This window comes from Branchiostoma floridae, chromosome 18 (assembly GCF_000003815.2).
Source record: "Branchiostoma floridae strain S238N-H82 chromosome 18, Bfl_VNyyK, whole genome shotgun sequence".
NCBI classification, from domain to species: domain Eukaryota; kingdom Metazoa; phylum Chordata; class Leptocardii; order Amphioxiformes; family Branchiostomatidae; genus Branchiostoma; species Branchiostoma floridae.
In genome coordinates this window covers 5911771-5927000 of record NC_049996.1, presented here as the reverse complement: position 1 = coordinate 5927000, position 15230 = coordinate 5911771, and the positions used below count along the sequence as shown (strand labels likewise).

Sequence of the window (15230 nt, the reverse complement as noted above, 5' to 3'; positions counted from 1 at the left end):
ATTTTCAAAATGTTCGGATTTGAAACCACCGTCCGTCGACTTCATATCCCTTAATACGGTTTTCTTACAAACAACGAACATAGGTTACCCTCGGATAAAGGTGAACCAGCGTTACATGTATATGTCATTCACATCAAGTTTTAGTTCACTAGAATATTCTCAATTTCGGGGCCAAAATCTTAACGTTACATACATGATAGGAATACATTAGTCGTTCATATTTTTATTGTTACTTTGCCAACTATACTTAAGTATATATCATTGAAAGATTAGACTACTTTAGTATATCTATATACATGTAGTATAATCGTTTATATGAATTTTAGTATAATCGTACTATACTTATATACTAGTAGTATATGTCATTCGTTTATATTGTATAATGGTACAAATATCTGTATAGTATTTCCGTTGTTACTTTGTCAATTGTTCTCTTTTCCTTGACTTCCAAGAATGATACTCCCATCATTCACCACGAGAAACTGTAAATGAGGATTATGCAATGAGTTCAAGCTGTCACGCACAAGTATGAACGATTTAGAGGTTATTTCACGGCCAGATCTGATGTGAGACAACCACATTGTTAAAATGGGTAGCTAAGGTGAACTCCGTCCTGGTTTTATCAAACGTGCAATTGGTTTTAACGCTAACACTGACGTCCGTAAGGCACTGTATACCATACTGGTAAGAAGCAATCTAGAATACTGTTCTCCATTGTGGTTCAAGTCTAGGAAACTTATGTCTTTAGTAGAGAAGGTCAGCGCCGAGCTACTAAATTCATTTTTGGTCCCTAGTCTACCGACTTAACTTACAAGGAAAGACTAACTGCTACCACTCACGTACAGGCGGGAGGTGTGTGATATTCTGCTTTTTGTCAGATCAAGGTCAACTGTTTAGAAATATGTATTATTTCCCACAAGGCCGACTAGAAGTCTTAGATCTTTTGCGCTAACCTCCATGAGATCTAAGACGCCAGCATTCAGTCACACGTACATTCCCAGACTGGTGACTATCTCAGTATCTGGAATAAGTTGTCTGCTGACCTGCGTTGTTTTGGCGAGTTAGCAGCTAGCACACCTGTCTGATCAGATGTGATGCCATTTGAACGACAACTTTTGAAGGATACATACAACAGCTTTAGTACCAGCTACTGCATCGATCTATCGATATTTCCCTTTCTCAGTTTCAAATGTCACGTTTGAGAGTCCTGTCGTCAAATGCAGCGAATTAGAAAACGCTATTAATTATGCAAATAAACTATTAATTTGCACGATTAGTTAGATTAAGTAGACCAACGCACAACATATCTGCTTACCAAAATTATGATGATCCGTCAATTATTTCTTGAGGTATTCTTTAATTCAATGTCTTAACAAAATTGGCTCCTGAAAAAGAAAAAAAAAACAGCAAGCAAACATCGCACTTTCTTTCCCGTCTCCATGGTCTCTATCTATATCAAAAGCGGAAGTTCCGCTGCATGCAGTAGCTTTGAAAGCCACTAGGAGGTCCATTATCAAACTTGACCCGTTTTCCTGACCGCACAAGTATATTTGCACATTGTGAAAGAAAAAGCTTGTCAAATGTGTATGTACATATATTTCTCAGTTGTCTACAGTAACGGTAATTTGAGATTTTACAAACCGAATACGCTGTGGAAAGTTATTCATACCATTAATATTACAATTTGACAGGCGTTCCAGCAAAGTTTCTATGATAAGAATTAGTGCCCACCCACTGGAGATTGAAAAGAGGCGTTATATTTAAAAACCTAAGGGTTGAAATAAGGTACAACTCCCACGACCCCATACATTCTCAAAATGATTTCTACAACCTTTACAACTGCTATATTTTGTGTGTTTGTCATTAAGTATGCAAATAAGGTCCTCAGGTGCATAAATCATATTTGTTGATCATCTCCTTCACCCAAACAAAAAACGTACAAAATCTAGAAGGCGATAATGACATTCATGAAATGAGGTTAATGCTCAATGATGTTCACCTGTACACATCTTCCAAATACCCAGAGTAAGCGACTGTGTATAGTGTAGGATAAATAACAGAGCGAAAAGTACATAGTGTATAACAGAGCGAACTCACTTTCCGGATGGTACACACACTATAGTAGAAGATGAAGTGCACTTCATTGTTGATTCATGTATGTCAATGATAGAAATACTGTATTTTAGTTACATAGAAAGCAGACAAAACCGACCATTATGTAGCGAAACTTACACAGTCCTACATGATCATTATCCGATGTCGCGAGAAGAAGCCGAACTTCTGTGTTAGACTAGATGTTACTTACAAGTATATGTGTCAGGGCACAGACTCCGATCTGGTAGAATCGCCGATTCTGTCGGTAGAGATCACGATCGTAGTTTTTGTCGACAGAAACTCCGATCGGGATTTATGCCAGCACAGTCACCGATTCTACTGTTAGAAATCCCCATCTGGTCCTTCAATGTTTGCAAAAACTTTTATCATATTACTTCTAACTTGGTGTAGAGTGCTAGTCACTCATTGATAGTGAAGGAATATTCACAATATTAATTCGGATAAAGCAGAAAAATGGTTATTAGCCCCGTCTTGTTTGAGTCATTTCTAATGAGAGTGTTGCTGGCCTTGTCTGGGAATTAATAATACACATGTACTACATTAGACAGTTAGCAGGTTTAGTATTTGTTTTTATCTAGCCTTATATGCAGTTAAAATTTCAAATTGTATCACTTAGAAAAAGGGAACTATTTGACTTAAGCCAAATAAAATCCTATATTTGACAATTCCCTATCAATATGAAGGCACACAGACTTTGATCAATGTGACCTCTATTGGTTGAGATCCCGATCAGAGTCTCTGTTGACAGAAACTCTGATCGGAATCTCCACCGGTAGAATCGCCGACTATACCGGTAGAGATCCCGATCGGAATCTCTGTCGACAGAGACTACGATCGCGATCTCTACCTGTAGAATCGCCGATTCTACCAGATCGGTAGTCTCCAAGCAGACCCTACGGTGCCTTAGAAATAGTATCAAAGCTGGCAAAGGAGTATAGCCGGCCAAAGGGAGATAGCCGGCGGAGTCAAACGGGCCTGGTGCCGGTATACCAAGTCCCTGGCCAGCTTTGATGCATAGATCTATTTTCACCGTAGGGTCTGCTTGGAGACTACCAGATCGGAGTCTCTACCCTGACATATATATGTTTGTCTTGTTGTGACCTGTACTTAGCTCGGTTGGGCAAAAATTTAAAATAAAAGTCTTCATTTATTATATAGGGGTGGGTACCGGTGCGCTGAACAGGTACAAAAACGGACCTGAAAAAATCAGTGGACCAGATCTTGGACCGATTTGAAAATGAACAGGTTATATCGACAGGTGTTCCACACTTTTTGGGCGCCGGGCTTGCAGGTCGAAGGAAATCGAACAAGAACGAAGAAAAGTAGTGTTTACAGTCATTTCTACCAAGTTTCTATTGTCAAACTTTTATAATGAAAATAGCATTGTTTACATGAAGATAGGATTCTGAAACGCCAGTGCGGGACGCCACAAAACAGATTCCTATGTAGCGAAATGGACACCATTGCCCATTAAAACTTTTCTCACCAGACAATTAGGTTCAGGTCCGGACCTGAATCGTACCTGTACCCGAATTTCCGGTTCTGGTACCCACACCTATTCATATATATTTTATTGCACGACAACTGTACACGGTACAACGTATGGCAACAACTATTACACTAAACAAAATCATAAGATACCTCTAACTCATTTTTATATGTGTTATAAGAACCAAGGACCAAGGAGGTTAAATAAAGTTTGTAAGTTTGTACTGCACATTGGAGTTGGTACATTGCAGTAGGCCTGTGTGAAATATTTAGACAGACGGCCTTGTGATCCCCTTTGGCATGTTTGGTACGCTCCAGATCGTATGCGTCAGACTTGCAAGCACAGACGAATCCACTGCATGGGGGGGGGGGGTTCATGGTAAATAGACTATTGTTACAAAACGTCAGTAAATCTGATTATTAAAAGCCTGTCCTATTTCCTGACATGTAACCTTCTTGCAAAAGATCGGTAACAGAGCATGGCACACTCGTGCTATTTTATCTGAACAGAATGAAATAGTAAAGCTTTCCTTGGTAATAATGGTGTAAAGTCACGTATCGTCTGCGCTTCCGCCGTTCCCACGACCTAACTCGAGCACACTGCCTCAGCCGAGCTGCGCGAGGCAGCTTTATATAGCGTACTAAAAATAGTAACACAAGTTATCACCATATTAGGAAAATCTTTACGTCACTAATCACCAATCAGACGATCCGTTCTATTCACCGATTAGGCCTGGCCTCGCGCGCTTCCGAATAGATTTCAGAACAACTTCACTGATTGGCTACGGCGGGTTGGCGGCAATTCGATCATGGCTGTGCGACTTCCCATTGGTCAAGAAATGTACACAAACATGCAGATGTCATTTCTTCAGAATTCTGGTGGGAACCTGTACTCTCCTTGTAACCGACTGTCAAAATACTCAAATTTTGGATGAATTATCTCGCCACGGGAATCTTTGCTTTCATACTCACCGAATCCGCCGAAAAATACCAGTCGGACTAAGTTGAGGAAGTGTTTTCCCCGCCGCGATTATGGATCTGCTACCGAGTGGAGAGATCTTCAGCGAGTTGCAGATGATTCACGACACGGGCTATTTCTCCTGCCAGCCTTCCTTGGAAGACACTTGGCAACAGGTACGAGTAAAGTCATGTGTAGATACTGACTCTCATGTGCACCTTTTCTAAAAACAATGTTTGCAACGTTACTGCATGATTTTATACTTTGCACGGATGCATCCCAAACAGAAGTCTTGCAAACATGTGGACAGAAATGTAACGTTAACAAACATGTGAACTGTGCCAACTAGTACTGTTCGTGCTAAAACTACATAATAATAAAAAATATATTTACAGGTCAGTATTCAATGGTATCTTGTGCATTGTTTATTGTAGATATTTTGGATTATTGAAGAGACTGACACGATCGCTGTTAGTAACATGTACTGACTTATCGCAACTACATGTTGGTGGACAGGATGTCAGTTTATCTAACAGTCGAGCACGCTTTATACTGATCGGCCGTCTTCATCAACTAAAAATATTATATGTAACTTTCAACCAAATTTTCTTACCAAAGTCTGTCTCTTTTGTTGTTGCAAGATCAGCTGGACATTTGTTATTACATGGTAGCCATAAAAATGTAATTTGTGTGAGGTTATAGATTTTGAAATGATCTGTGAGAGTGAAAAAGAAAGAAAAATATTACTACAAAAAATAAGAGCTCCCAATATGCTTACACAAAATTCATATCCTAAGATGCTATGAAAAATAGTCTTAAGTACAAGTTGCCGGCAAATGCAGTATTGAACATGGGTAGACTAGCCGCACCGTCGATCACATGACTTGTAATGTGCTGTGCATAATTTGGTTAGTATCACTTCTTGCTGTCCTAGTTCAGTTCTAACTTCTGTGCGGAGGTAGAGAAAGCTAGCATTGTAATATCTGCGACCTTATCACTCGTTTTGGTCTGTCCTGTATCAAGCTCTGTACATGACTGGTGACATGTTAGTAAACAATCTTGACTTAATCCAGACCGACATCCATGTTAAAGCCTGTTCACCCTTAAGCGTTATGAGTATATTGTTATGAGTTCTGTATTGACATTTTTTGGTTTACGGGAAGTTTGCTGAAAGAAGTTTTATTTTCACTGTTGTGCAGCCTGGTTATCAAACTGAAAGAACTACTTTGGCTTCAAGTTTTACATAAACGGAAAACAATGGCAATACAGAAGTCGCACGGACTTGAAATTATGTACCTACAACTTACAAGTGTAAACGGGCCCGTACATGTACAATATATGATTTATACAGAATATTTGGTCGTTATTCAGAAATTAAACACCTGACCTGGATTGAACTGAAAAGTATGCTTCATTGAGGTCAGAATGTAGAACAGAAGTCATGTAAAGAACCTTTCTACCTGTCCTGACAACATCTACACACAAAAAGCTGTACTGGTCTTTCCAACAGCAAGTTAGTTTTCCTAACATATTGAACACCATATTTTTTAGCATATGGCTATTCTGAAGTCCAAGAATTCGTCATGTACACATACCTCCGTATTTGTTTTTGTTTAACTTCACAGTTCTGCCTGGGGCAAAATACTATTTGTGCACTGCTGCTTAAGATAAGACATTCCTTTCTCAAAGATACTTCAAATCGTCACCATCTGTTCTAAGGAACCCTTAAACTTTCCTAGTTCAAGACTTGTAGCTCTCCAACCTTGCTAGCTTTTCCGAACCTGTTTAGTATCACGTGTATCTCGAGGATTTCTGCTACATTCCATGCAGTATTTGATGCAGACTTCTAATAGAGTAGAGCAATTGAGTACAGGGTAGAATCTATAGCCAGATAGGAGCTGTGGAATTCCAGTTTAAGCAGCTCTTCAGATCTTCTTTCGGATATTTGATACATACACCCCCTTCAACAGTGATTCATTCACTAACCTCGCAGCTGACACAATGTAATTCTGTTTGGCATGACTGTACTATTGTACACAGTGACATGACTGTACAATTGTACATACAAAATGTAGTGACATGACTGTACAGTTTAACATGACTGTGCGACTGTTACATGTACATAGTGACAGACTGTAATATTGTTCAAAGGCCCAATGTAGACTAGAAAAATTTAGTCTCTACCACACTTTGACTATGCTGGCTATTTTAGGGAGAATAATTTGCAAGGAGAGTTTTGATGGCTGCGTAGCCTGAGGCCAAACTTGAACCTTAGCGTTGACTGGCCAATTTCCCAATATTAATCTTTTTTGGGAATTCTACGATCCCCGCACCCCTGTAAGAAGGCTTGGTGAAGGCTAAGGAAAATTGCTGGATATCAGTGTAAATCATTTCTATGTGTAAATCAACCCATGGTAAAAACACCGAGCAGTAACGAAAGGCGCTATATGACCACAGACATACAACAGCAATTTTCCGTGTTTAAATCAGGCCATAGTCACATGTACCAGTGACTTCTCTTCCTGCTAGATCTACCCTGCACATTATTTCCTGTTGCTGTTTACTTCCTGTGAGTCACTCAATACTCAGAACTGATGACAGTGGACACAGTTTTGTCCACTGAGAATGAAGTCTTACTCTCAGTTGATTGTGTCTTGTTATCACCAGTTATCTGCCTTTAAAAAGAAAGATTAAATTATCAGTATAGTCATAGCTACGAATGTGTAGTTATGCTATATCTACATACTAGTAGTAATGTGACCACAAAAGCCAATTCCTGCATGTTATCCTCCTAAGTTCGCTGATTGATAATGTCATCTGGTCCGTAATACAACAGAGCTGTGTTTGGAACTTCCATGTTGTCTGACAGGTGTTTCAAGAAGACAGGAGAAATTATGGTTGACCATTTGTCCCTTGTGTAAACAAATGACACAGATTGTGACAGAAAAAAAAGTGTTGGAAATCTTATGTAAATTATGTACCAACATGGGTTTAAAGATCACAGTTCTTCAGAAAATTATACGTTAATCAAGTGGGTTATAGCAGGGCATATTTTGTTGTAAGGTAGAACCCTGCATAGTTGGCATTCCTGTGAAGTCATGCATACAAAAGCATCCCACAGTATACAATAGGTCCCCAGTTGATGATGCCATACCATGAATTATTTGTGTTCCTGTTCAATAATTACTATACAAACATAATGTCTGGAATTACTTCTGGAGCAAAATACTATTTGTTGTCGTACCTGTGCATTACTGCTGAAAATAAGACATTCCTTTCTCAAAGATACTTCAGATCGTCGCCATCTGTTCTAAAGTTTTGTTTTGTTTTTGCAGACTTGCATGGAAATGGAGCGTTACCTCCGCTCAGAGTCCAGCCTAAAGTCTGTGGAGACATTTCTCGATGACAGCGACAACCCGTGGAATAAATTCCTCCTGACAAAAGAAGAAGGCCTGGGACTGTCCGCTGCTGACAACAAGGACGGCCATATGGACGATACCATGAGTCTAAGCTCAGCTTCTAGTGCATCCTGGGATAGCTCAGGAGAACTCTCTCCCACGGGTAGCATCACGTCCGACCCCTTTAAACTTGAGGTGAAAGGTCAAGGGAAGGCATCCTGCGCGACGCTAACTCCGCCATCGTCACCCGAACTGGAAAAGCGGTTGTCGTCGCCGGGGACGGTGTCGGTTAAACTTACCACGTCGCGAGGAAGAAGTATTAGTCAATCTCGGATTTATGCCAAAAAACTGGAAGCGCCGCCGGCAGACAGTAAGAGGAGAGTTCACAAATGTCACTTCACGGGTTGCAGGAAAGTCTATACAAAAAGTTCTCATCTCAAGGCACACCAGAGAACACACACAGGTCAGTTTGGTCCTGATACGGACTGTAATGCTAGTTTACCTTTAACTGCGGGTTAACCTATATCCGTTGTTTTATCGAAAAAACAAGGTATTTGGGGATAGCAAGTTGACAGATGGTGGTTTCAAACGGTATATTAAATAACTTGCATTTTGAAACGTCAGTTGACTTGGTACTGTATCCCTAACTACCTTGTTTTTTAACAACGGATATAGGTAACCGCAGGAATAAAGGTGAACTAGTGTTACATCTTATACCGTGTCTTAGCAATACCCAGGTCATTTCCTGTCAATCTGAATGAGCATTTGTGTTTTAACTTGTATAAATAATGTTGCATGTATATTTTTCAAATTGTATATGTTTACGGCAACATGCAACCAAACAAGTTGTAACCGAAGAAGGTATATCTACCACACATATGCCATAGAAAAAACTAAACTTATGCCATAAAATTCCAAAGTCAAGTAAAAAAAGATGTGAAAGAATAAGATAAAGAAGCTATTGTTTGGTATACCATATTCAGTGAGTTTAGTCATTTGTTCAATGTCCCTGAACACTTGGATTTCATATTGAACTGAACTGAAGGTAATTTTTTTGATTGGCTGAATGTTTTTGGTCACACGCTCTCATCAGTTCTGGGGTTCCCAGCGGACGTCATCCATGTTAAACTTGGCCTTGGCGTGCTGTGTGGTATAATGTAGTATCTGTTTTTTTACAGGTGAAAAGCCCTACAAGTGCTCCTGGGAAGGATGTGAGTGGCGATTCGCACGTAGTGACGAGCTGACGCGCCACTACCGCAAACACACGGGGGCCAAACCGTTCAAATGTAACCACTGCGACAGGTGCTTCTCGCGGTCGGACCACCTGGCGCTGCACATGAAGAGACACCTGTGATCCACGTTGCCGTGGCGACACCGTTCCGGCTCAGACTGGACATTTCTTAGCTGCATTTGTACAGCTTGCATGATGCTGACATCCTAGGAATGTATTTATATTATAGGAAGGAGTACTGTGTACACAAGAAAGATGAATGTATTGAACTCTTCAACAATCCCGACTCATTCCTGAGGTAATGAGAACGTTTTCGGCCCTCCTCTAGGCCTCGCCTCGGGTTTCTAAGGGACACACCTAGAAAAACTGATCATGAAGGGGGAGGGGGGAATAAAATGAAAAAATTATAAGAAATTGAGTTAGATACAAGTGACGTACCAATCATGAGACATTCTGTATTATCTATATAACCTACTACAGGTAGACTAAATTAAAAGATTTAATCAATTATTTTCTTGGAATTGTCTGTAAGTTTGATGAGATGGGATTGTATAACAGAGCAACTGTGCATATCAAGTCAGTTGAAGTGTACCAGACATGTCATATTTACGAAGGTGCTGTACCATTGCCTAAAGCAGGCCAACACAATTTACAAGCTTAGTAGTAGTGTGTGAGCTGCACGTGTCTCCATCTAAAGATTGGTGCCAAGATAGGTACACGAGTGTTAAAATGTTGGCTTCTATCCTGCAAAGCAAGTTGGATTGGCGAGGGTTTGTTGTCAGCTCAAAAGGACCAAAGGCCCGTCAGAGGTGTGACATTTGCAGTACCTCAAATTTTTGACTGAAAAATTAAAACCTTGCGAGAAAAAAATGTATTACTAGCAGCTATGCTTTTGTTGAAGCATTGAAAATGAAGCTCTAACTGAGCATAACAAAGTGGCAGCTTTGATTTTAACACGTTATCAAAAACATGTATTTATATTATTAAATTACTTATATCTAAAATACGAAGTACAAAATCTTCACTATTGCATATGTATGTAAGTCTTGAATTTATATTTTTGTATTGTTTTCTATGTTCAAGTGTACATGTTTTTACTGTGGCTGTTTGCAACTGACATTTTTGAAAGTCGTTACTTGTATGTAGAAATTTTTTACAGTGAAGCAGCATTGAGCCATGAGTATCCTGAAAAAACAGTATATGTTAGTAACAGTTATATCACCTATGTGACAAAATTTTACATGTTCAAACTTGTACACCAATGGGAAAACACATGGGTTTAACATTTTCTGAGTTAAAATGTGCAGGGATGCCTTAGCATTTGCTTGTATTTTATAAAATTCCTAGGGAACACGTGAGACTTTTAGGGAACATGCAAGAATCACTGCCAAAATGTATGAATCATGTGAAAAAAGCATGAAGCACTATGCGCAACATACAAGTCTAATGAAAGACAGTCTTTTTATGCAAATAGACCAACTGCTGCCTGGGTTAGGTGACAAAGCGGATTTTTAGGATGCCGGCAGTGACCTGCAATGATGCAGGAATGAAGCAAAAGAGTAGCTCACTAGCTGAAATGCACTTTTGTGGCGTTATGCGCCCATTCAATGTTCTATAAAGTAAAAACATCATTTGCAGAAACATAACTTCTCCCAACATATTGGTAGGCAAGTATGCATAAAAAGATGTGTTGCACAGTGCTTCTTGCAAGATTTTATGTTTTTGCACAGTGATTTGTGCATTTTTCATAAAATTTGTACGGATTTTATAAAATTTGTGCGAATGCTTTGGCACCACTGTTATAGTTTCTGCACCTTTTGTCAAATTAGGGTTTTCCCCAACAGCACTGGAAACAGGTTTCATCACTGGATTTGCTTTTGATTCTTTTGTAAAAGAACAGTCCGGGGTGTTATGGTATAACTGTCCCAGAACCTACTTTGTTAGTACACAATTTTCCCATTGAGAGACTCGTATTCATTTGTACCTGTTGACTCTTCACATGTAATACCAACTGTAGCTGCAGAATACCTTTCTTCTGTTCACCAGTGACAGTTCATGATGTAGTAGAGATCCCAAATATTATCACCTTTGTGTCATTGATTGTGAATATATGTTTAAGAACTGCCTACGAAATGAAGAAGGTTCCCCAGTTCTGCTTGTTTATTTTTCATGTTGAGCATTGATGCCAAATGTTCCCATTGGCAGCTACCGTGTGTTCCGTTATTGTCATTTGTACAATGTGCACTAGAAGATTGAATTAATCAATATTAATTGTACTCAAAATGTTTCTGGAGAAGCCTATATGTCGTGGTAAGAAATACAAGTATGTACAGCATTAAGAGAGGTTCTATGGACAATAGTTATTGTGAAATAATGAAGGAAATTTGTAAATTTTGATGGCCTTATTCCGCCATGCATTAGCTGAGCCCCCCAGATGTGCTTATGTTGTACCGGGCACAGATGATATCTCCATGTTGGCTCCGGCTGCAGTAAACATACTTTTGTCTATAGAATATGACAATAAACATGCAACACATGGCATACCTGTCCTTTGTTTTGTTTGTTTGTACTCCATGTCAGGTTAACCACCTTATGGTGTAATACACTAGACAACAGTATAACTATATAAGCTACTCTCCAAGCAGAGGTTAGGCTCTGGCTGTTTTTTAAAATGTATTTTAGTCGTTTTTATCGGGCTTTCTGTTTTGTATTCTATCTTCCTGTTTCTTGGCTGGCGTACTTCAAGAAAAATGACAAATAGAAAGCCCGATAAAAACGACTAAAAAACAGAGCCTAACCTCTGCTTGGAGAGTAGTATAAGCTGCATATCTGGTGTGTGTGTGCGTGTATCCGGACATGGCCAAGATGATTTGACTGTATGGATGACGTCACGGGTTTTTCCTTTTCTAAAACAGTTTTTTACTGTACTGTAAATTGTACAAAGCTGCTGAGTGAATATATGCTGCAAGTTGCAAAATAATGCAGGAAAACAGGTACTAAAGTCGAATGAAGTCTTCTTCGTTACACAACCTTCCTTTATTTCTTCCGTAAACATTCCGTAAATCTGTCGCCTTCATCAGTACAAAATGAAACAAATACTATCGGTGCGATATGAACTTAACCTATTGTATTGTGACTAGGGGCGGGTACAAGTACAGCAAATTCAGGTCCAGAGGATCAATTTGGATCTGAACCTGGACCTTATTGTTCGTGAAAACTTGCCAAATTGGCGATACTAAAGATAATGGTCTATTTCGCTACAAGTAAATCTGTTTTGTGGAGTATTTGACTCCCACTGGCGTTTTAAAATCACACAAGTCTATCTGCCTCTGTACGATTGACTGTAAACTTAAGACTTTACTTGTCTTCGCTCGTTACTTTCCTCGACCGGTAAGCCCCAAAATGTGTGAATGCCTGATCATATAATATCATTTTCCAAAAGGTCCAACATCCAGTCAACCCAATTTTTTCAGGTCCGTTTTTTCCCGACCGGTCCAATAAGAAAAAACGGTTTTGTACCCGTACACCGTGCCGGTACCCAGCCCTAATTGTGACGTAATTACTCACAATTAAAGGAAGGTTGTGAAACTTTGTTCAATTGATCTACCAACCCGATGAAACTATTTACGGGGGTACTAAAGTCATAGAATGCCAAAATCAATTCCTAAATTCTATGAGTCTGAAGTTGAGGACAGTAAAAGAACAAAAGTGAAGAAGCTATTTACTGTTCTGTATATCTACTCCGTGTGTTCAGTCATTTGTTCAAGCTTCGTGACCACTTACATTTCATAGTGAAGGCATCGTTTTGTTTCACACGTCAGTTGTGGAGTTTCCAAAGGGTGTCCATGTGATGGAATAAAGATGGCCTATTTGTGGTAAGAATCCCTGATTGAATCCTGGTGATATGGTAGATCGGTCAGGGCTGAATACAGTACTGCCTCCTAGTGGCATTCCTTGGCACTGCAGCAAATGTTTTGTACATTTTGTCCTCGACATGCTTTTTTTCTTCTTGAGGTTTTAATCTGAGGAAAAAGTGATGCCCCCTAGCAGCTTGTTTGTTGATGCAGTCTGCACTTACTGTCACCACTTTGTTTTCAAATACCATGTGCACGCCTGGCCCTCTAAAGCTGAGTCTCTTTTTCTTAGTTTTTGAAACTCACGCCTGTGAAAAGCAATCCTGATGGACTAGTCAGAACCCCATGCATATGCACATACACAAACATGGCAATGAATTAATCATTGTGCTGGTAACACATTTCTGCTAACATTCATCTTCTGCAAAATCACCTGTACCTGAACAATTCCAATCAATTACATCATGTATCTGTAAGCTATACATATAGTTAACTGCCTTTTTGAGTACCACCATATGATCTTTGAGGATTTAATTCTACATACTTGAATCTTAAAACAATGTTTTGTCAATTTTCTTAATTTTCAACTGCAAGATTATCAACCAATTATCACAACTGTCACTGTTGATTCACTTATGTAGTTTTCACAAGCGGTGTCAACTAGTGATTTTAGTTTGTTCCGGTACAGGTAAACCAGATGTTGAGGTCCTGACCTGTACCTTAACAATTTACAGATAAGGTTGGTCGGGTAACACAGCATCTTTTTTTTTTCCTAGGCCTTATAATGTTGATTTTCAACATGAAAGAATGAGAACATTAATATATGTTTCCAGCGTGGCACAAGTGTACATGTAGTTTATTCTCATCAGTGAAGAGGGTAATGAAGTTTCTGCACTCTCCTAGATGTCTTATATCTTTATAAATATCATAATAATAAATGATACTGGTATACCAGTGAGGGAAATGTAATCTTCATACATATGTACTACCAGTAGTAATTTATTGAGATAACCACCCAAGTGGAGATTGTTTACTGTCTGCCTAATGTAATTTTTAGAATCACAAGAGTTGAGAAAAAAAGTAACAACATTTTGCCCAGAATAAAACTTCCTTGGTAAGAGAAGTTATACAGGTGTAAAGAAATGACCATCCATATACTTACAGATGTAACCAAAATGATCCATTAATTGTTGAAAGTGCCTGTGAAAAAGTGATCATGATGGCCTAGTTAGAACCCCATGCATGTGTACACACAAACATGGGAATAAATTAATCATTGTGCTGAGAACACATTTCTGCTAATATTTATCTTCTGAAAAATCACCTAAAAGTTATGAGGCATGGGTCTGGTCAGGTCTGTATATATGATGAATTACAAAGTAACAAGACCAGTTTATGTTCACAGAAAAATACATAATATCAAAATACACCGCGTATTCTGTATCACCTGAGGTTCCAGTCTGACCACAGGTACGATCGCAGACGACTGAAGGATGAACCGACCTGCGGGAGGGCTGGGCCCCATTTTGTATTTTATCTAGGTCAGCGTTGGTCATACCCACCCAAGAAAACACACGTTTCAATGTAAAATCCACCAGAACTTGAAAAAAAAATTGTTGCCCTCACAAAAAAACAATAGCGATACCAATGTCTGGATTCAAACTTTTGACAACCACTGGCTGGGAGCATGCAAAGCCTGTTTGAACTATTCTATGGAAGCCACTGTGATAACAGAGGCCATCATCTAGCCTGGTATCCAGCCGTAATTATAGTGAACGTTATCATGGCCCAGGTATAACATAGATAGTTTAACTATAACTAAGAGTAAGAGTACAGGCACTGTATGCAGTCTTGCCTCAGGTTCAGCTCACATGGTTACTTTCTAATCACTGCCACAGTAACACACACGTGTAAAAGGTCCCAGCATTGAAATGAAATCCTTGATGGGCAAATAAACAATATCTACACCTTTGCCACTAGTACCCCTAGTACCAACAGTATATACACAGTACAACTTTGTAATAAGATATTAATCATTATCATGTGTTTTGGATTGTTTTCATTCTTGCTAAAGCCATTCATATAAGTCACAATCTTTACATCATCAAACATAATTTAATTTTATCAACATCTCTTGACTTTCTGTGACATTTCCTCACTCCAATCTTCCATGACAGGGTCTGTGG

At 39.2% G+C, this 15230-nt stretch overlaps 1 protein-coding gene and 1 long non-coding RNA gene across 2 annotated transcripts; both read left to right on the top strand.

The window, feature by feature from the left end:
• The first annotated feature begins 4453 nt into the window (after nucleotides 1-4453).
• Nucleotides 4454-11731, top strand: LOC118405632 (Krueppel-like factor 6). Its single transcript, XM_035805200.1, has 3 exons — nucleotides 4454-4737; nucleotides 7897-8422; nucleotides 9138-11731. Exons 1-3 carry the CDS (start codon nucleotides 4636-4638, stop codon nucleotides 9311-9313), a joined length of 804 nt encoding a protein of 267 aa, XP_035661093.1. The 5' UTR covers nucleotides 4454-4635; the 3' UTR covers nucleotides 9314-11731.
• Nucleotides 11732-12793: 1062 nt separating this feature from the next.
• On the top strand, nucleotides 12794-15128 carry LOC118405626. Its single transcript, XR_004829919.1, has 2 exons — nucleotides 12794-14796; nucleotides 14837-15128. It is a non-coding gene; the product is annotated as an uncharacterized LOC118405626 (long non-coding RNA).
• The last annotated feature ends 102 nt before the right edge of the window (nucleotides 15129-15230 follow it).

Coding starts and splice junctions, on each gene's coding strand:
- LOC118405632 (XM_035805200.1), top strand. CDS start 4,636: ATGGATCTGCTACCGAGTGGAGAGATCTTCAGCGAGTTGCAGATGATT. Junction 4,738..7,896: donor TGGAAGACACTTGGCAACAG/GTACGAGTAAAG, acceptor TTGTTTTTGCAG/ACTTGCATGGAAATGGAGCG. Junction 8,423..9,137: donor ACACCAGAGAACACACACAG/GTCAGTTTGGTC, acceptor GTTTTTTTACAG/GTGAAAAGCCCTACAAGTGC.